Genomic DNA, 21,486 nt, shown 5'->3' on the forward strand with positions numbered 1-21,486 from the left:
CTCGGCGAAATAAAAATTGAGACGCGCGACGCGAATAGGCCGCGAGTTTATATAGAGAGAAAGGAAATGAAAAATCATCGGGAGCTCGTTTCCCTAGAAGCGCATGGACTACATTTTACCCTTCATTGTAGTGCAGAGGAGGATGGGTTCATTTCGCACAACAGGACGCAGCTCTCCTTTCTTTCAATCCGACTGACGGATCGGACGCTCGCGCACACAACGTTAACGGAGAGAAAAGATTATAAAGTCTCTGCGAATTCTTGAATTATTATATTGCTTCGCGCGGCTAGTTCGCGTTGCACGCTTTAATCAAAGGCGAACTTTCTCTTTCTCAAACTTCGACACGAGAGTGTTGGATTACTTGTCTCGTCACTCGGTATACGCACTATTTTAAATGCAAGTTTCCGCGCTCCTCGCCTGAATGTCATTACCAACTTTCACCGAAAATACCAGCTCCGAAGACTTCTTGTCTGAAAACTTGCCGGAGAGCGATGAGGATATAGTAATTAGAAAAGCTTTTTCCTGACCAATTTGCAAATTTTCTCCGATAATCACAAAGGCGTATTCGGAGTATCGCGCGCGCAGAAAAAGGTAAAGATAAACAGAGAATGGCCTGCGAAGGAAAGCGTACATCTACGCGCGACGTATACGAGAGGGGGAGCGATTCGCTGCTGCATTCGCGTGGATATAAGGTGTTTCCCAGATTTTTCGCTCGGAGCAGCAGCAGCGGCAGCGAGTGATTTATAAGAGACGCTGCGCAAAATGAAAATATTCGCGAGCATGATTCTCCTCGATGCATCAATTTTCCTCCCGTCCCCCATCGATCCTTGCAGCGGCGGCTTTCAATTTTCATGTAAATCTCGGGGGCGACCCCACTTCGATTTTTCCCCGAGCTTCTTTCGATATCTTTTTATCGTTTGTACGATTGCTCTCTCTCTCTCTCTCTCTCTCTCTCTCTCTCTCTCTCTCTCTCTCTCTCTCTCTCTCTCTCTCTCTCTCGTAAATTTCTGTGTCTCTCTGGATTTTTTTCAGGCCAGTACCTGTCCGTCTCCTGCTTTTTACATCGACGGAGACAATGCCTCTGGCCCATAGTATCACCGGGATATAAAACCATTTGTTACGCGCACATAATTGCGAAAGCTAATTGAAAGCCATTCCGACGACGCGCACGCACGTAGGATCGACGAAATTTTACGAGCATTGCTTTTCAAAAAGCGTCTTTTTTTATCGACGCGAGCCTCGCAATCGCTCGTTATCGGACTCGACGATATCGTTGGGAGGCGGTTCGCGCGGATATTCGAAATTGTTTCTCGGTCGATATATGTATACGCTGATTCTGTAACGAGCTTGAGTTCGTAAAAGTTGACCATTGTTCGAATTTTTAATAAACGGTGGGTTTGTTCGTTAACTTTGTTCGCGCCTCGCGTTATTTCTTACCGAAACGGGCACAGGTCGTCCGTATACGGACCGCATAACATCGGCAAAACTCGTTAAAACATTCTCTAAGACGAGCAAACAAATTCGAGATTCTACATTTCACAGCTGCAGAAAAGAACGTCGTGTATAATCGCTGCGAGCAATTTAAAATGATCTTATCAAAGTCGCGTTGCGCAAGCGTGTCAGAGCCGCAGCGTCTTAATGCAAAAGTTACGCAATTATAAATTTCAAATTATAAAACTCGTCTCTAGCGAAATGTTAATTATGCACTATTAATTTATGCGCCTCGAGCGTAGAAGGAAAATAATACCCGAGGAGCGCAAAGTACATCTGTATAGACGCGTTTTTGAAATTCCCTTGATGCACACGCGCCAAGTGGCTCGTCCCTCACGCGGAGCTTAAGTTTATAAAGCGCGGCGATTGGTGAGCTTTCCTGCGCTTTCTTTCTTCCTGCTTATTTTTCGTTATTTACAGTCGTCGTCTGCGTCTCTCCGCGCTTCTCGGGAATGAGTCAGCCAATATTTGAGCCCCGAGCCTGTCAGCACTGTGTTTTTTGAAAAGATTGAACGATAGCTTGAAATTGTTCCGCGGGTTATTTTTTTTCTTTTATTTGGAAGTCCCAAACTTTAGTCTTCTCGATTAATTAACTATTCACCATCGGACAAATAATTCATCGGTGCATACGAAAATCTGTTTGTGATAGGTATATTGTGTTCTGCTTTTGTTAAGAATTTTTGTAGTGAAGACGAATGCTTATCGTATTCGAAAGCACCATGATTGGGTATGATATACCTTAGTAGATTAGAAAGAACTGATTGAAAGCATAAAAGTCACATTACTTGGTGTATGTTAATACACCTTGAAGGCAGTATCAAGGAAGTGGATAAAACTAATTGATTCGGTATCAGGTAATCTTGAAAAGCGTGAAAATTCACACTTTATAAGCTAATGCCTGTATTTAGAGCAATCGTCTATTTATGGAAGTTTTGGAAGACGAAAGATGACGAAAACTCCAAAGAGATACCCTTGTAAGTCTGCTCTCTAATGAGCTCGTTGCTCTTCGAGAAAAATTGTAAGGTGAGCGCCTAGTCCTTTCGATCGTCCATCGCGCTCGCAACTTTTCGACGCATGCACACTCAGCGTTCGTGCCCTCTCCCATACCCTGCACCCTGCGTCTCCTTGCGGCCCGGCGACGCATCGGAGCGATGAGAAATTTATCCCGTCCATTAGCATAACAAATTCGGCATTTCCCGAAAAATATTAGACCATCGCAGCCACCTGCTGGTGTTTACACCCGTGGAGGAGCTCTCGGCGCATACTGGCCCGCCTGTAGGTACGTACACGTATATGTACACGTATACGTACCTATAGGTAGCAGCGAAAAAAGGCCGTAGCCGGTGGCGGGAATTTTCATTCATTTTTCCATTATGCCCGTATAAATCAAAAGTTTTCCGCCAGGCCGCGAGAGAAAGTTTTTCATCGTGGAGCGCGAAATGTAAATCAAATAATAATAAGAGGAGTAGTGCCGCCAGACCGAGCGCGAGAACAAACGCCGGGGCCGAAGTTTCAGAGACGATTCAATTGCGCGTCGTCCCTCCTTTTTTCCTCTCTTCTCGGACTTTTTCCTCTCCCTTTTCATGGCCGGCACCTTGCATAAAAGGATCGCAAAAAGCTAGCCGCTGCAGGTGCCCCCTTGTCCCGCAGCGGGAGAAGTGGCCAAAGGGACGCCCCACGCTCCCCTGCGTATTCCTCGCTAGTCTCTTTCTGCTTTCGTTCGTTGTTCGCGGGCTCTCCGACCCGAGCGGGAACGCAAAAAGACGTGCGTCACGTGCGAGCAGAGCTCGTAAGTAGTAGAAGGCGAATTCGGTCGGACGATCACCGGGGCAGCAGTTCTCCCCTCTATTCGCCGCCTGCTAATAAACATTCACGCGAAATAACAAGGCGAGCGACGAGAAAGGAGCAGAGGAAAAAAATGAAGAGACACACGGACTCGCTGAATTATTAACAATAAAATCTCTTGGAACTCCGTCGCGCGGGGCGGAACACCTATTCAGCGACACACCTGCAGCCGGAGCTTTTAATAACTGACCCTGCGCTCGCTGTTTCGCACAATGACCGGCGAGTTCTATGCCTCCTCTCCTTTCTCATCTCTCGCCCCCTTTGTACATTCATTTATTCGGGCCGCGTGTGCTGCTGCCGCTGCTTCGCGCGGCTCATTCTTTTCGCCGCTCGTACGTACACATACAGCCGGAGAGCCAGACGCAATTGTACGATAATCCTTTGAACTATCACCTTGGACTGAATAATGGAGGCAGCCCGAGCCGGGGAAAGCACCTGTGAGTGGCGCGAAAAAACCGGTGCTTTCGAGAGCCGTTAATAACGGGGCTGAGGAAGTGTGCGGGGGTCAAGCTCTTGGTCCAGTGAATCGGGAAGATTTTTCAGATTCATACCCTGCACAGTGTACGAAATGTCATCGAGTGCAGTGTATACGCATTCCATGAAAATACTCTCTAAAGTCCGAAGAGTGAGACGACTTTCCCTGGAAAGGCTCGGAGCGGCTTGCTACAGACAAGGGAACCGGGCCATTTCAGTTTTATCTTTTGTTTCCAGTATCTTTCGTCAAATTTAAAACTGGCACGAGTACGTAGAATGGGAAATTCATTTAAGAGTAACTCTGTTTCGCTGCAGAAATGGTACAGAAATTTAACGAGCGAAAATCTTTACGAGCTTAATAGTTAATCGCTTTTAGTTTAAACTCAACTGAATTTAAATGAAAACCTAGCTGACAATCGCAGTTAAATAGCATGTTAAGCATGTTGGGTTAGATTTTGGGGTTCTCGTGATTTTGGTTCTTCGCGGCAGCTTCAGGCACAGGTTCGCGCGTATGAAACTCATCTGTATGCATTTTAAAGGTAAGCGCTTTCCATACACAAGACCAGAAAAACAAGTTGTAACGGATCGTACCTACTCCAGAGTTGATTTGATTTTAAACGACGCCTCGATACCGAGAAAGAAAGACGAAGAGTAGGGAGAACCAAGCACGTGTGTGTGCGTATAGAATAATGGTGTGTGTGAGACGCGGACTAGTTTAAGGAAAATCTACGCGCTGCATCGCCAGAACGCTGTGTGAGACCCAGAAGGACGCTTCAGTTTCTCATTTAAATTTGTAGAGAAATCCAGACGACGTACACATCACAAAAACCCGAGAAGGGTGCCCGCTACTGACCAGTGCAGTGCATGCTGAAGATCGCACATAGCATCGCCAGGACCAACTGCGAACGAAAGCATCATATCCAAAACACCAAGACCTATAGCCACTAGATTCCTGTGCGAGATAGTATGTGAATTCCGTAGCAGTCAGTGAGTAAATGTTTAACATAAAAATAAGATTCGAGGTTGATTCATTGTAATCATAACTTGGCCGCGCTGCGAGCGTCGCGCAAGATTTGACGAGCGTATAACGCATAATTATTAAGAAAGTCGTCTGTGATATTAATTTAACAGCGATCATCATCGCATGATCAATCCTACTGTGTGTATGTTTGTATGAGTGGAAAATTGTATGAGCATGAATTTATAACTATTTGATGAACTTACCGTCGCAAATTCTGAACCAAATATATCCTCCTTATTATATTGTCACGTTTCAAAAAATAAAAAATGTAAATATAAATTTTTCAAATATAATCCTAGCATTTTTTACAAAGTCTCGTTTCGGAAAGCATGTTATGGTCAATCAGCCAATATTAGCATATAATAAAAAATGCATAACTGCAGTTATCTCATGAGGCCAGAGTGATTTCCTAACCCAAAAAATTCTCCCAACTTCAATTCTATTCAATTTAACGATTTTTCAGCTAAATCTTAAGCGGCGCATTTGCGGTTTTTCGTTTAAATAAGTGAAACATCGGCTGAATATAACCGTTCACATTTCTACCTGGGTGCTGTGCGGGAAAAGCCCATTTCAGTGAAAATCGGGAATAACCGACGCAAATTTAATTCGTATAGGTATCATTAAATAACGTCTTTTCACGTGAAAATGGCGGGAGTTGGTGAAACCCTGTGAAGCTCTAGAATATAGGGTATATATAGGTACACGATGAACACACAAAATGTGAATTCTTTAAAAAGTACTACTGATAATCCAATACAACTGGTCAATATTACTTTCAGGTCAGAGAAACAACTTGGAGAAGTTTCCGGTGATGGTGTTCATCCACGGGGAGAGCTACGAGTGGAACAGCGGAAACCCATACAACGGCAGCGTTCTAGCGGCTTACGGCAACGTCGTTTTCGTCACTGTCAACTTTCGACTGGGTATTTTAGGTAAAATGATCGTCTCGAGGCGCAGCAGCGGTGTAACTCAATTTATTCGCAACTATTAATGAAAATCCCCGGCAGCCGACGCGGGGCTGGGAACTGCGTGAGCTTTTTGGAAAGCCTCTCAGACTCTGCGCGGCGCTGTTGCTCGCTGCACCTATTTTTTTCTTTTAGCCCCTTTTTCGGTAATCCTGCGGCGAGGTCCAGGCGTTATCCTCGCCGGTAAGTTTAAAGGTGATTTTCGAGCGGCGCTCCGCGCTGCCTGCGGCTGAAAGCTTTTACTCGTCCTCCTACGCGCGCGCGATTTTCCTAACGTCGTTTCGTCTAATTAATAATCGCGTTATAGCTGCTCTCGAACGCACCACGCGCTCGCTCTATCGTACCGTTCCAACTCGAGAAGCGCGATGGCATGCAGTTCTTCGCCGGTTGTAGGAGGCTTGTAAGTCGTTATGTGCACTGCGTCCTCGAGACAAACCCGCGCCACTTTTTGCCTCGCTCGTATAATAACCTTAGCCAAACCCAATAATGCCTCCCGACGACTCGGCTCCGTCGTTAATCCCCTTTTGTGAGGGATAGCCGAACTCGCGTCCTCGGCAGCTCACCCCATCCCCCGAGATTTTCCCTCTCAGTCTCTCGCTCACCCACACTTTGCACCCGACCATGTACACCCGCAGGTTTCCTACGGCCCGGCAAGAGGGACAACACCGCGAGCAACTTCGGCCTGCTCGACCAGATAGCCGCACTCGCCTGGCTCCAGGAGAACATCGGCCATTTCGGCGGGGACCCGAGCAGCGTGACCCTAGTCGGCCACGGTACCGGAGCCGTCTTCGTCAATTTACTGCTGCTTAGCCCTATTACAGACGGTCAGTATAGCCCGCAGCCGATACGAGACGAGGCGAGCTATAGCTCTCGCGATCCACTCTATCTCGCTGTGTGGACATTTACTTGAAGCGCGCGCGCTCCTGCTGCTCCCGTCGCCGCTGCTGCAACTTTGAATGTATCTACAATACGTACGTCGGGCTTTGTTGCTGTTTCGATTTTGCCGCACAGTACGGCAGTCTATTGATTATCGGAGGAAAGCTGTTATTCCGACAGCGCGAATAATCGTTTTCCGTTGAACGTCTTTCATCCGCAATCACAAGAGTAGCATCGCATTGTTGCAACGGCGAAGCTGGTGAGTGAAAAAACCCTGATGTATCATTCAATGTCCGCCGCGCTATATCCTTTTTCACTCGACGCCAGACCCGCACGTACGAGTGCTCCGCATCGGTTCTTTATGTCCTCTTTTTTACAGGTATGTTCAAGCGAGCCGTTCTCATGTCCGGCTCTGCCCTTAATCCAGACGCGATTGGCAAAGCTCCTCTGCAAATAACGGAACAGGTGGGTGTCTTGCGGTGGGGGCCTTAATCTTCTTTCTTGCGCTTATTCGTTTATTCGCTACATACTGCACTGCGAACCGTGTAACGCTCCGGAATTACGAAAACATTATTCCGCCCGGAGTGTTGTTTCAGTTTACGAACGAAAACGCACACAAACGCACGAGTTGCTTGCGTCGCGTAGAAATAATTTGAAATATTCACGCGAAGCTGAACCGTGTACATTAATTTCGTTTTATTTCGATCAACAATAAATTTAACGTTTTCGCGTGGATGTGAGGCGCGCTACGCGTATATTGCAATTTTCCATTTATTTAGCCGCTGCATGAAAGCGTCGACGAATTACATGGCCGCCGCGCATGTTGATTTATTCTCAGTGAAAAATACAAAAGAAATGAAGCCGTTTACTTTCCACCAGGTTGCACATGCCCTGAACTGTCCGCAGAGCAACGACGACGAGCTGGCCGCGTGCCTGAAGATCCGGCCGGTTGAGAAGCTGCTCTCGGTGAAGCTGTACCCGCCGAAATACGTGCCGGCGTTCGCGCCCCTCATCGACTCGGCTGTCATATCCGACAAGCCGGTCAACTTGATGAAGAATGCCGAACGTCTCGCCAGGTACGCGATCTATCGAGGCAGATTTCGTTGGGCCGCGCGCCTAGTTTGCATAAATATTCGCGGCTGCTGGGGATTCTCGAAGCGCGGTTATTAATCGCCTGCAATTAAATACTGCCGAGATGGGGAGGAGGGGGGGGGGTGCGAGAGTGAATCTTGATGATAAGTTGCAGGAGGGGAACGCCGGAGATTCGAGAGCCCGGAATTCGGGCTATTTAAAATTCGATTTAGCCGAGAGCGGGCTCGCTGGAGCGCCGCTGAATCAGAGAGGGAGAGAGAGAGAAAGATAGATAGATAGATAGAGAGAGAGAGAGAGAGAGAGAGAGAGAGAGAGAGAGAGAGAGAGAGAGAGAGAGAGAGAAAGAGAGAGAGAGAGAGACAGACAGACAGACAGACAGAGAGAGCGGTAGGGAGCCACGAGCGCGGAAATTCAATTTTCGCGGAATGCTCAGCCCATATAATTAACTCGTATAATACCGCTGCGAGAGTCAAGTCAAGCGCGTCGCTCTACTCTTTCGTCTAATATACTCGCTGCGGTGGATTTTGCCGTCGACGGTGTGAATAATAATATGCATTTCCAGGGATCTGGTAATAAATGCTGAACGCTTGCGGCTTGTGAATACGGATTGATGAAGTTTGTTTTGTTTTACAAGTGATCAATACACGCTCGAGTGCAGGATATGTTGTCCCAAACAATATTGACGTTTGCAACGCGCAAGTTACATTATTTCGATGCATCGAGCGTTTTGAAAAATTCGTCCGATCGGTCATAATATATCAAACGGAGCAGCCGAGCCACAGTTGCAATCCAGTGTCCTCAAACTTGGCAGACAGTTCCCCGCTGGGGAGCGCGCAACTTTTAAAATCGTTAATGCCGCTATACCCAGTCCTCTCCGCCGCAGCGAAACTTTGTTCCATCCGAGAAAGCGCAGCCAAGGTACACAAGAGAGGCCTATATATGTGTGTGTGTGTGTGTGTGGGTGCGTGCACGACTCTACTAATTCCGGCAAGTTGCCGGCACGTTAAAAGTCCGGCCTGGGAATGTCGGCTCGTGTACACACGGACAGGCCACATGGCATTGTTTTGCAGGTTCGACCTCATGTACGGCGTGACGGAATTGGAGAAATTCCACGCACTGCCGGGAGTGGCGCTACTCGAGGGACTGTCCAACTCCGCCCGGGACGAATTCATCCGCGACAGCGTCAAGGTAGGTAAATCGTGCCACAAGACACGCGCACCAACCGGCTGGCTCCGGAAATGCGACGCGCGCGATTTCGCGCCTGTATCCGACCCGCACACGTATTATGCCTTTTGCTTTGGAATTTTCCTTCGAGTCCTCGTTTTTTACGGCGTACGCCGCAACATTTTCGACGGGGAATTTCGAGTCAATCATGCTAATGCCATTATTCGCATCCTGGTAGTAGCGCAACAATGTGCCGTTTAATCGTTGACGTGTTTGTTTTTACTTTTTAAACTACTAGCTTAGAGAATAATCTTCGTATTTATTGATTTAATTATCCATACTATACGTGTTTTCTCGTTTCATAAAAGCGTCCATTATATGCAGTACCAATGCTCAGGAGCGTGGTCCGACCGTGTCGGGTTTTTACTATTTGCTATCATTTTCGCCTTTGCCAGCATTTTTATTACAGTTAACAAGCGAAATAGCCCACGCGCATTCCAAAATTGTTGGCGGCCTCGTTATAGCTTTAATCGACAGCACTAGAATGCGTCTGCCGCTGTAGCTATATCGGACAGAAATAATCAGCTCTCTCGTGGCGGTGAGCGTGTCCTCGACTCTCGACACGGATCTCGCATTTCCATCGCCGGTATCGAAGCTTCCGATGACCCGTGTGCATACATGCTGTCTCTCTCCTCAACGGAGGGAGATAACCATGTGTAGCGAGGCTGTACGTACAGAGCCGGCAGTGCAGCGCGGACTCTCGATTTTCACAGGCGACCCACGAGCTCGAGCCCGATCTGATTCTGCGAAAAGTTCTCGAGCACTACAAAGGGACGAAGCGCAGGCAGAGCCGCTCGACGAGCGGAGCGGAGTACCAGCGCAATCGCGATCTCGCTCTCGAGGTCGTCTCCGACAGCGGGGTCGTCGCGCCCCTAATAGCCACGGGGAACCTCCACTCAAGGGCCAATCCCAAGAGCTACATGTACGTTTTCTCGCACACGAGATCCATCAGGGACGACTCCGAGATGAACGTGAGTATGAGAGACATTGCTTCGCAAACATTTCATTTTTTTTCTCTGATAGTCCTCTAGTACGCTTGGAAAAAGAGCTAATCCTCGCTTCACTGAAATCCCTCGTCACCAGCTCAGCAAAGTCCTTCGCTCCTCGCCAAATGCCATTCCCATCGAATCCGCAGTCGGTCGTAGCTCCGAGCTGAATTTCACAAAGTCCTGCGCGTCAACAAAGGCTCGCGCGACATTCAAAAACGTCGACGTTTCAGCAACAGATCCGGCGCACAGTGCACGGCGAGGAACTGCCTTACGTCCTGGGCGTGCCTCTGGGCGGCGAGGGATATCACCTGAACGGACCATACGATAAGGGCGAGGAGCTCCTGTCAAAGGATATTATGGACTGGTGGTGCAATTTCGCCTATTACGGGTGAGAGAGGGCTTGACGCGTTCTTGCTCGACGCTTTTGCGCTGGGATTTTTCAGTTTTTCGCTTTAGCCATTGAATTCTTGAATCGAGCGATTTGACGGTATACTCGCAAGCTTTGCATTTAGCGAAAATAATTAAATCGGGTAGAGTAATGCATTTGGATCGGTGGACCAAAAGTTCGAGACGAGGAAATGAGAAGTCGGGAAAGCCTCCGTCACGCAAACGAACGACCCCACGACTTCACATAAGGCGAAGGAAAAACTAGCGCGCAAGTGTCCAACAGACTTCTTCCTGCACTGCATGCGATCGTAAATTAATATCGCTCGGACCGAATCAAGTCTACTCAGAAAGCTCGGAAAAGTTTGCTCTCGCGCTCGGGAGATAGTACCTTCTTGTTTCTCTAATTCACAGGAATCCGAACAACCTGCGACCGCCGCCCCGTCGGCTGTCTCACCTAAGGGACGAGTACAAGCCCAGCTCCTCGAGGTACCACATCGACTGGCCTGAGTACGACCCCGAGAACCAGACGTACTTTAATCTGAGTAAGTCGGCAGCGAGAGCTGAGAGAGAGGGGGAGGGGGGGGGGGAGGGCAGTTGGCGCTGCATCTTTGACCGCATTATGAGCGGGTCACGTTCCAGCCGTGTAAGAGCGGGCACGAGCATTAGCGCGATTGGCAATTGATAATTGAGGGGCTCGATCGCAGCCGCACGCGTTCTACATCACCGACGACCGCCAGCACCGCTCGATTTCGAGGCCGCGCGCCACGCGCGCATTCGGCTAATTGCTCCGGCCGTATAATTTGCTGCTCGTCTTTCGCCAAGGCTCATTGAGCGATTCTGGACAAATTGCTAAAGTAACTCGCTTTTCGCTCGTTTTCGCGCCTGAACTTATTCCCGTGGACAAGTACTATTTGCTCTCCTTTTTGCGTATCAGACTTCGCAAGTCGACGCTGATGGTATTTATTTCGCGGAACGAAAGTCTAGTGCGGTACGACAAAAGAGCCGACCTTTTTCCCCTGACCTAGGCTCGATAGAACATTGTAGCAGACCGCGGCACACATCGGGCGCATAGTTCGAATGCCGCGGTTAATCCGGAATGCTATCCTTGAAATTTCCGCTGATTTGCATAGCCTAATTAAACTCCCATCGGCAAAAGGGTGGAGGGAAAAATCTCGGTGCGCTCGAAATCACAATATCGCAGCGACGGGCCGGGGCCGCGCACTCGAAGCCGCGCGCATCGAAAGCCTCTCAAAACGCAACTCCGATAATCCAGACATTAACCCGGATCCGCCCCTCCGCGGCTCTCCGGGGGGAATCCGATATTTTGCGCTCTCGCGAAGCCTCCCACCCCCCTTTCTCTCTTTTCCTGAAATAAAAGAGTGGCTGTGCACGCGCAACAACAACGAGAAACGTTTGCAGCAACGCCACCGCAGCTGGGTCGGCGTTATCGCGCCGCGGAAATGGACTTCTGGAACGAGGCGATTCCGAGGCTGCTGCGCAGACCCAAGCCGGGAAGCGACGCCGCCACCAGCAGGAGGCCCCGACCCGGTCTCCTCGACGCCTTCGACCACGACTACGCCAACGGGAGCTTCGCTACGTCGCCGCCCGCGCCCCCGGCCAATGTCGCCAGGGATAACTCGAGCAGAGCTGCCGGACAGATGCCCGAGCCGCCGTCGAATCTCGGGGACGGCGAGCCCGATAAGCCCGATGTGAGTATGATGTGCAGGCTCTTCTTTCGGTTTTCAATTTAGAATCCGCTACCTTTTTTCTTTCATATCGCTCCTTAGATTTTCTGGCTTTTCGAATCCGATGAAGAGGCGAGATTATTCGAAATTGCCTACGGTTGCTTTAATTACAGCCGTGATGGAGTTGTGCAAATAATAAGCCCTTTTTAAGTATGTACAGCGAATGGGAGGTTAATCGCAATAGGATTGTAACAAATACAAAACTTTTCTATGTAATAACAATACTTACCATTGACTTTTCACGCACATTTTATTCTCTTTCAAATGCACTATAGCTGAATTGTTTGTAATAATGGGATGATTGAAAAAAACGCAAAATAGAGTTTTTCAAAAATCAAAAAATGGCGAGAGAATGAAAACTAGTTGGCAAAATCAAAAATAACTGCATTTCCCGAATTCAGAATCCAATATATATATATATATATATATATATATATATATATATATATATATATATATATATATATATATGTGTGTGTGTGTGTGTGTGTGTATATATATATATACACACATGTCAAATTTCATTGATATTGACGGAGTAGTTCCAGAAATATATTACGGTATAAATACACACACATCCCTACAGACATTTTCTAAAAACACGTAATTCTAACTCCAAACACTTCAAAATGTGTTTCTAACGTGTTTTCAATGAAGTCGAAAGTTTTACTATTACAAAGCTTCCTAAATAATAATTGCTGCACCGGCGAGTAAAATATACTTTAATTTGATAAAATTGATGACATGAATCTCCGAATGATCATCGTCAGCGCAGTTGCGTCCGCAAACATGATGGATTCCTCTATACCGCAGGGAAGCAATTATTATCAGCAACATGTGCATAGCAGCGGCGCATCTCGCATCAATTATCGTACATTACAGTCGTGGGCTTAAGATCAAACAGACTATTATCCAAAGCAAGAGACATAATAGCAAGGAGTCCTTGGTGTATGAAGCGTTAATCTCCTCGATTGTCCTGTTTCAGAAATCCGACAGCGACGACAATGGCAGAGGCGGCTCACTGAAGAACACCTCGGCCGTCTCTCTGGTAATTGGCTTTGGCGTCGTCTTCCTCCTGATCAACGCCACGGTATTTGTCTACCTCTATCACAAGCGCCAGCGGATGCAGAAAAAAGCTTCTGGCAGCGGCAACCCTCCGGGCCCAACCTCCAGTGCGTCCATCAACTCTGGAGGTGGGCTGGCTCAAGACGCCGCCGCTGTCGCGCTGGCCAAGAAGTCCAAGGGCAGAGATCGAGAACTGGGCTACTGTAACAGCGCCAGCAAGCCCGACATCAGGGAGCTTATCAAGAACGACAAGGCTTACGACAACAACTCGAACTTCGGCAGAAGGTCCCGGGAAAATTCGTCCTCCACCATAGACACCAGGATCAAGGTCAGGGAATGGATCCAGCAGGAAATCGTGCAAAGGTATATCAGAAGGTGGACTCTCTGACTTGTGCCTATATATGTGTATACACTGTACGAGAAGGTGGAAACGACTTGCGCGTAAATACGCTTCTTTGTTCCCGGGCGAGTGGAACGACGCGCTTTCTAAAATCTTGTCGTCGAGAAAATGCGAGTATAGAGAGGGAACGAATTGCCGGTTTCTTCGCTCGAAAATTGGATTCGCAGAAATGACATGTCGTTTCCAGCTTACGCTGCCGAGTCTCTCACGCTGTGTAAACGCCGAGAGTTATAGAAGAGAGAAATAAAGACGTTGTTTAATTTCGCATGTAGTAATAGCGAGTGAGGCGAGAAAATTTTTTTTTCTTAACACGTGAATGAAAAAGACCCGTTTCCATGCCTCTAAAGTGAATGGCAAGCTGCTCATTTCGAGCGTGCGGGAGGGAATCATTCCCTCCCGCTACTCATAAACACTCAAAAACACTCAAAAATAATCAAATTTATGAAAATTATTGAAAATATTTGAAAAATATTGATATTTTTTGAAAGAGAGTGGTTTACGACTCCAAATGCGCAACTTACCATTCACTCTATATGCATGAAAACGGGTCTTTACAGGCACTTGTCAAAAAAAGTACAGTGTGTAACAAGGGGGGGGGGGGAAGGGCGATATCTAACGAGGGTGAAATTTGAGCACGAGTTTGAGTCGAGGGTGCTTTCGGCGTGAATTTAACGTAACGTTGAATTTATTCAAACTAAACACATTCACAATTCACAGAGAAGATTATTCTAAGTATTAAAATACGACACCACAAATCTAGTGGAATACGACGAGACTTGTTACCTGAATGACCATAATTAAAGTTTTTTTTTCAATTCAAGCTTTCGCGGTACTTTAAGTGTGCATATTTCTCTCTGCATACATTGAATGTGTCTCGTTGTTGATCGCGGTATGAAAAAGAAAAAAATGTTTAAATTTGGCACTAGGCGACCTCGAATAGATTTAAAAAGATTTCTAGGTGTGCAGCAGAAGCCAGGGCCTGTTTGTTTGTTGACATGTTCGCAGCCATTACCATGGCCCACTTATCAATCTCACTTCCTCGAGCGCTCTTCTCCCGCCGCCTCTTTTCTTCAACCTCGTCGGAGAAAACGTTCGTCGTCGACGAATAGCTTGCGAGCGCGCGCGCGTGAGAGAGAGAGAGAGAGAGAGAGAGAGATAGAGAGAGATAGAGAGAGAGAGTATTAGAGCTTCGAGAGATTGGATGAGAGAAATAACCCGATAAACCGAGGCGGAACACCCCGGCGACTGAGCGCGAAACTCGGCAGAGGAGAAAAAAATCCATTAAAAGCCTCGAGACGCGATCGCGAAATCAGTGCCGAAATTCAGCGTCAGCCTCGGATAAACCCCGCGCAGTCGCGCTCTTAATGAAAAGCGCTGATTACGTGTCAGCCTTAATTCCGCAGACGGCCGGGCGAAGGAAAAAATCTCGAGGTGGGTATGTATTCCATAAGAAAGAGGCAGAAAGCTTCGCCGCGCGCGCGCACGAGCGACTTCTTCTCCCCGAGTCTCTCGGTCCGCGAGGGGGAAAAAGAAGAAGCAGCAGCAAGACGGTGGCCCGAGACGAAAAAATCCATTAGCCAGGTTTCTCGCGACTTACTCCTCGAGAAAAGACTCCCACTAGCGTGGTACTTCGGAGAAAGAGAAAGAGACGGGGGATTCCCATCGGGCCAAGAGAGCCAGAAAGGGATGTGTATGTGTCTTTTCCGACTTTGCCTAATTGGACGAGCGAGCCGAGAAGGAGGCAGTATAGCAGCGGCAGCGACGAGGGCTCAATTCGAGGGCACTTGTCCAGAGCTCGCCGACGCGACTTTGCCATCTTCGCGCTGCTGCTGCTGCTGCAGCTCGGGTATAGTTTGGAGTCGAGCAGTCGAGTGTAGAGTGAGAGAGGGAGAGAGAGAGAGAGAGAGAGAGAGAGAAGCCGGTCCAATTACAGGCTCCTTTAAAAAGAGACGCTGCTGCGCTCGCGAGCGAGCGAGCGAGCAACCCTTCGCGTTTCCACTCGCTATACATTGCGCGCTCAGCTTTAATTCGCACAATGCAAAGCCGGTTGACGATCTCGTACCTTGGTATCGTCTATATATTTGAACGAGGCAAGTCTTTTCTCGGCTGGTGATGGTTGAGTCTTTCCGCGGAGATTCAAAAAATTGCTATATAGGTCGATGCAGCGAAGAAGCTCTCAGTGGCGGCGCTTTGATGATTCAAATGCTGGTGGCACTCGCCAATGAGAGCTTTCAATAGGATTTTGCTAACAGTGCAAGGTTGACTGATTCCGGTGGTTGGTATTGACGTTCGTAAATAGAATGGTAAAATCACGATCACTGATGCCTATAGTGAACAAATGCAATTCCCGACTTTCAACAGCTATTAGTATCACTGCTCACAGTGATAGGTAAACATTTTAATGAATCAGAGAATAAGTGACGCGATCGTCTTGAAATAAGTGCATCAGTATTTGAAACAGTGCACATTCTTCATTTTCTCAAGCGGTGATGAATATTCATGCCCTTTCGGAGATGCACGCTTTGCACTTTTGGGAATAGCGCGGATAATATCCAGTTCTAAAAACGGTGAGGTGTTGTATGCGAGTAAGACTGGAATATGACTCGCGCGTGACGCTCCGCTATAATATTATGCATATTGAAATAGGTTTAGGCCGGGCTGAATTTACCGTGACTCGCTGTTTCTATACACCTGCGACGATCCAAACGAGGGGGATCGAATTTTATAATTACCCTTCTGCATATTTACGAGCTAATGAATCGCAAAATTCATACTAGAAATATCAATTACTCTTGTCAAAGTGAGCCTTAAACGCAGCGTGGCGTTATCAGTTTATGCTTAATAGGGCCATCGTCAGCTCTCTCTCTCTCTCTCTCTCTCTCTCTCTCTCTCTCTCTCTCTCTCTTGGGCGTGCGCGCGATTAATTGCGTCGCAGCTGCGAAAATTTCTGCGATATAATCCATTCATCTAAAAGACTCTCTACATCGCGCGCATTGAAAGGCCGCACATACGTCCGTTCATGAATTTTGTTCCGCAGAAAATAGTCCGCGCGATGGTACTCACATCGATATACGTATAATGTAATATTGGATGTATATAGGGCGGCTGTAATATTCTCACCGACTCCGAGCGCAGATACATCAGTTTGCTCTCGCTCGCCGCGATGTTTACGGCACGGTTCCCTGAATACACATCGCCTCAATGATTCCTCGCCAACGCTTGCCCTTTTTCTCCACTTCTCGGTATAGCCAGTGAAAAGTTATTATTCCAGTAGTCGTATTTTGATATAGCTACTTTTTATAGCTGCGTTCCCGGAAAGGAGAGCGAAAATCACGCGGTATTACTAAAAAAAGTCTCGGGCACCCTCGGCACGAGCCTGTGCTCCCACTCCTCGAAACGATGTGTAGTTCCGTGCCGATGATTTTCGGACTCCAGCAGCGGCCCGAAAATCGTACTAAAACAAAGGTGAGGCTATCGAAAGGCGACTCTCCAAAACTACCAGTGGCACACCGTTGTTCTTACTGAACAGTCGTTACGATGGCAGAACGGTTAAAATCACCGGGCTTTACAGCAGAAACGACTGTGTTTTTTCTCAGTGTATACGTACCGGCTGTATCACTGCAGCTATTATATAACATACCAAGCTGCGAATGTGGGAGAGCACCGGATGAGAGGGAACAAATTCAGTTTTCCGCGTAACTCGATAATGGCATCCCCTAACGATAGGTTAAATGCCGGTAGCCTTTTTCAATCCTCGAAAGCGGCATAGTATAGCACGCGGTGATCGAGCAGAATCTAACGGTCGCGAATGACTTGGCTATATTCAATCGATTGGCATCTTCTTCTCTCTCTCGTTTCTCTCAGCTGCGCCACAGCGGAGGAGATGTTTTCCTCGTCAAATCGAATACGATGCACTATGTAGGGAGTAGTGCAAGAAGCGCGCGCGTGGCTCTCTTACGCGTGTAATGGAATATAGATCGATGAAAAGCGCTCAACCGCGCTACGCGCACACTAAAGCCACGCGACGATGATTTAATCACTGTCCGAGCACTGTTTGATCAATCGCTGTTTGTTACTCTTTAACGATTCGTCGAAGCGTTATCTGTTGGTCGTTTTGAGCGCGCGCGCGCGCGAGAGAGAGAGAGGACGGGTAATTGAAATGTGATCGCCGCCGCCGCGCGGGCACATATATAATAAATACACGCGACTTTTGCACTTTGGAAGCGAAATAATTATTCAGCACGCGACGCGGATTCGCACGACGCGAGCTGCATGGCACACACGTGGCGTTGAGATGTCAGAGCCCTTTGAAAAATTAGCCGCGAAACTTTTACGACCAAGCAAACATCCGCCGCGTTAACTTTGTCCCTTTCGCGCCCCCTATTCTATTTCTCTATTCTGGCTCTCGCTCTCTCGCGAGCTCTTCTTTCCGCGTATAACCACACTGAAAGCACAAAGCGAGACGCGCCTCGGAGAATCACAGACCCGACGCTTGCTCTCGCCATTGTTGATCTCCTGCTCCTTCCTTTTCCAGCCATTCTCTCCTGTGCCTTCCTCCGCCTTCTGAGTGCGCGCATCCAGCGAGATTATACGCGGGGGGCTTTAAGAGCCGCTTCCGGTTTCGTGCACCGCCGCCGTTAACGGCCCATTGGAATACGTGCTCTCTCGAGCCACTTTGCCGCCAGCCGCTCCTCTGCTCCTTACGACAATGCGAACAGGCTAATAACAAATAATAACACCGAGCGCTGCACTGCGACTGGGGGCGGGAGGTGAATAAGAGAGCTATTTAATTAATGAGGACCGAACGAGCCGAGCAGCTTTTCGCGTGCGCGAGGCTGCAGGAGGATCGCACTCGGCGCCCGTCTTGGATTCGATTTTTTTCCGCGTCCGCGAGGCCGACGGGGCGATCATGCGCGATTATGTTACCGTTGTTACGAGATTACTTCATGCTGCGATTTACACTGCTTTTCGTCGCAAAGCTTTATAATTTCGAAAGCGAAGAAGTCCACTACGTTATCAAGTACAATCGAACGCGCGACAAGGGGTGCTCCCTTGTATCAAGCTCGCCAGCTGTGTGTAAAAGTTATCGCGGCTAACTTCTGCGTGCGCGGCAGCGTTAAAAGTTCATCAAGTATCAATATAGCGGCTGCAGCGGGCTATTTAGTTAATGAGCAGATAAGTGCACCCGCGATAGCCGATACATACCTGTACACGCGATGCGAGGGAGGGGAAGGAAACTGTCGCTCGCGACGCTGCGAAGTTTCGGAAGCCAATGTACAAAGGCCGACAACAGCCAGCGAACGTATCTCGAATTCTCCGCTGCTTCATTCCTTTTCTTTTCTTTCCCTCTTTTCTTTGCTACGAGCTTCGTTCATCTCGCTTTGTTTTTGACTGGCTTCTCGCCGAAGTTCCTCACATTTAAAATTACTATTTCGACTTTGTCGAAGACAATGGACTTACTTATCGAATGGTTTACTTCTTCCGAGAAGGTAGCGGTAATGGAAAAAAGCTTTCATTCTTCTTTGCTGAAGAATTCGAGCGAATGAAACACTTGTCTTGGCATTTCAAGGACTTTTGGATATTGGAAAAATTTTGCTTAAGGATATCAGTTCAAAATAAATTCCATAGCTGAACTATATGCTGATGCCAGTTTATTTTATGCTATTTAGAATATAGTTCAGTTCAAGTTAAATGACGATTCGACAAAATTTTCTGGATAGAGTAGCGAGACTAATTATTAGAGCTTCAATCGTTACTGCAGCCAATGGAGTAATTATGGGATGACTGCTTCAAAGTTATTATAACGCAAAAAGCAGTTAATTATTCTGAAAATCAATTTTCGTTAAAAAACTTTGATTATAACCGTTCGCCGTGTTAATATCCGACCATCATGAACGTATTTCCCAGCCGGTCGTTTTAAGCTTCCATGCATAATTTTCACCATTAACATCTCCCATATTTCGCGCATAAACTACTTACACAATACGGGCGGTAAATATAAAATAATCGGGCGTATTAAATTGTAATTTAATAATATAATTTTTCATTTACTTTGCTCTCAATGATTCACGTTTAATTTCTAGTTTATATTTTCATATGAAACGTTTTTTCGAACGCTTTTTGTGCAGCATATTATCGAAGGCTTTTTTAAGCTCGCTAACATATGCAGGATTTCATTATCTGAAGCAAAGCACGGGTAATAGCTAGTTAATGGTTGTGAAGGTGTTACGCAAAATAAGTCAGGTCATAATAAAATCGAAATGGGATCCCGCGTAGTGTATCGTAGTGTCACGAATAGTCGAGATGAATCTCGATTTGTCTCGAGTTGGCCTCACGCATTCTTAATGGAAGGATCCTCCATCAGGCCGTGTCGAAATTCAGCAGAAGCAAGTGACCGATATAATTATTCGATGATCGCTTCCTCTATCCTTCGATCTTTGGCTAACGCGAGTTAAACGTGCAACTAGCCGGGACATTTCCATCGCCTCGACACACGCGTACCCGAGCATTTTTGCATTCCGCTCGCTTTCGCTGTATAATTAATGATGTGGCATAAATTAACGTACCGGAACGCACGCGGAATTCTGTGAGAGGTGAAGCGAATATTCTACCTGCAACTAAACGCGTTCATTCCTTTTAAATCAGCTTGGTGCCATTTTTCTTGGAACTAATAAACAATTTACGCGACATCGAGAGCAATCTATAGCTCCTCCGACGATGCTGAGCTGAGTCGAATCGCTGATGCGCCGAGTTTTTCGACACCACCGACGCTGAGATATTGCGGTTTGAGAGTATAAGCGCGTCTCGTGCTAGTCTTTTGCGCTAATGTGACGGCTGTAATTTTAATGAGTTTAAAAATCAGTTAGTTAGTTAAGGATAGGTCAAGTTATCGACCACTGGGAGGAAGAACTAGTTAGTTCAACGGAGTCTCCGGAAACCGCAGGTATTTCAAAAAAGACATGAGAAAGCAGGTATTTCGGAAAATGACTTAAGAAACAAGGTATTTCAGTGATTGAGCTGAAGAACCAGGTACCCCCCCCCCTTCTTGTTGCAATCATTCTTCATTTTAAGGGGGTGTCGTTCCAAAAGCTTCGCAAATCCGCCACGGAGTATTTTGTATTTCCAAACTTCTAGAAAAACAAAAAGTCCGATCGAAATTTTCTTTTGGTATAACGATTCATTAAAATTAAAACTGCAGCGCTATACAGATTCGGTTTTTTATTTGCAAACTTTATTCAAAAAGTTTTATGTAATAGAAAAACAGTGTTTTTAACGACGACATCCCCTTAAGGAGGCACACCACCTTTGAAATTAAAATAAAAATTTTTCATTAAAAATTTATAAATACTTATATAAATAAACCAATTTTTTTACTATTCTCAGACAGAATTTCCTTCATTTTGATGGTTTTAGACCTTCTATATACCTCTATAATACCTACGTATAGTTGGGAGTCCATGATTCACTGACCGTAAGATTCCAAAAAAAAACGAATGGCCCAAATGAGCTCAAACTCCAGAATATTGTTTAAAAGTACATTAGTTATGGTATGAATGAGGGGATTTGGTTGAAATTTCATAGAAAAAGTTTTATAAGCATATTAATGATTTTTTCATCAATTTTTGATTAATTTTAACATAATTATCATGTAACTTTTTCTATGGAATCAGTGAATCATGGACTCCCAACTATACGTAGGTATTATAGAGGTATATAGAAGGTCTAAAACCATCAAAATAAAGGTAATTCTGTCTAAGAATAGTAAAAAAAATTGGTTTATTTATATAAGTATTTATAAATTTTTAATGAAAAATTTTGATTTTAATTTCCAAGGTGGTGTGCCTCTTAAAGGGTGAAAATAGAATTGGGGAGATAAAATCATGAAAAATTCACGAAAATACAAATTTCAAAA

General features: G+C 46.6%; 1 protein-coding gene across 5 annotated transcripts in view; it reads left to right on the forward strand.

Annotated features, from left to right (window-relative positions):
• LOC100121199 (carboxylesterase clade L, member 6) overlaps positions 1 to 21,486 on the forward strand; it is a 51,002-nt gene that overhangs the window by 19,662 nt on the left and 9,854 nt on the right. For 3 of the 5 annotated variants that reach the window (XM_031928896.1, XM_031928898.1, XM_031928897.1), the window contains exons 4-13: positions 5,611 to 5,763; positions 6,432 to 6,620; positions 7,052 to 7,137; positions 7,552 to 7,748; positions 8,835 to 8,952; positions 9,702 to 9,959; positions 10,208 to 10,365; positions 10,776 to 10,906; positions 11,784 to 12,073; positions 13,095 to 13,537. In XM_031928896.1, the coding sequence (XP_031784756.1) occupies positions 5,611 to 5,763; positions 6,432 to 6,620; positions 7,052 to 7,137; positions 7,552 to 7,748; positions 8,835 to 8,952; positions 9,702 to 9,959; positions 10,208 to 10,365; positions 10,776 to 10,906; positions 11,784 to 12,073; positions 13,095 to 13,537 (2,023 nt within the window). The other 2 variants (XM_031928899.1, XM_031928900.1) reach the window with 2 other exon arrangements.

Source organism: Nasonia vitripennis, chromosome 4 (genome assembly GCF_009193385.2).
Source record: "Nasonia vitripennis strain AsymCx chromosome 4, Nvit_psr_1.1, whole genome shotgun sequence".
Classification (NCBI taxonomy): Eukaryota; Metazoa; Arthropoda; class Insecta; order Hymenoptera; family Pteromalidae; genus Nasonia; species Nasonia vitripennis.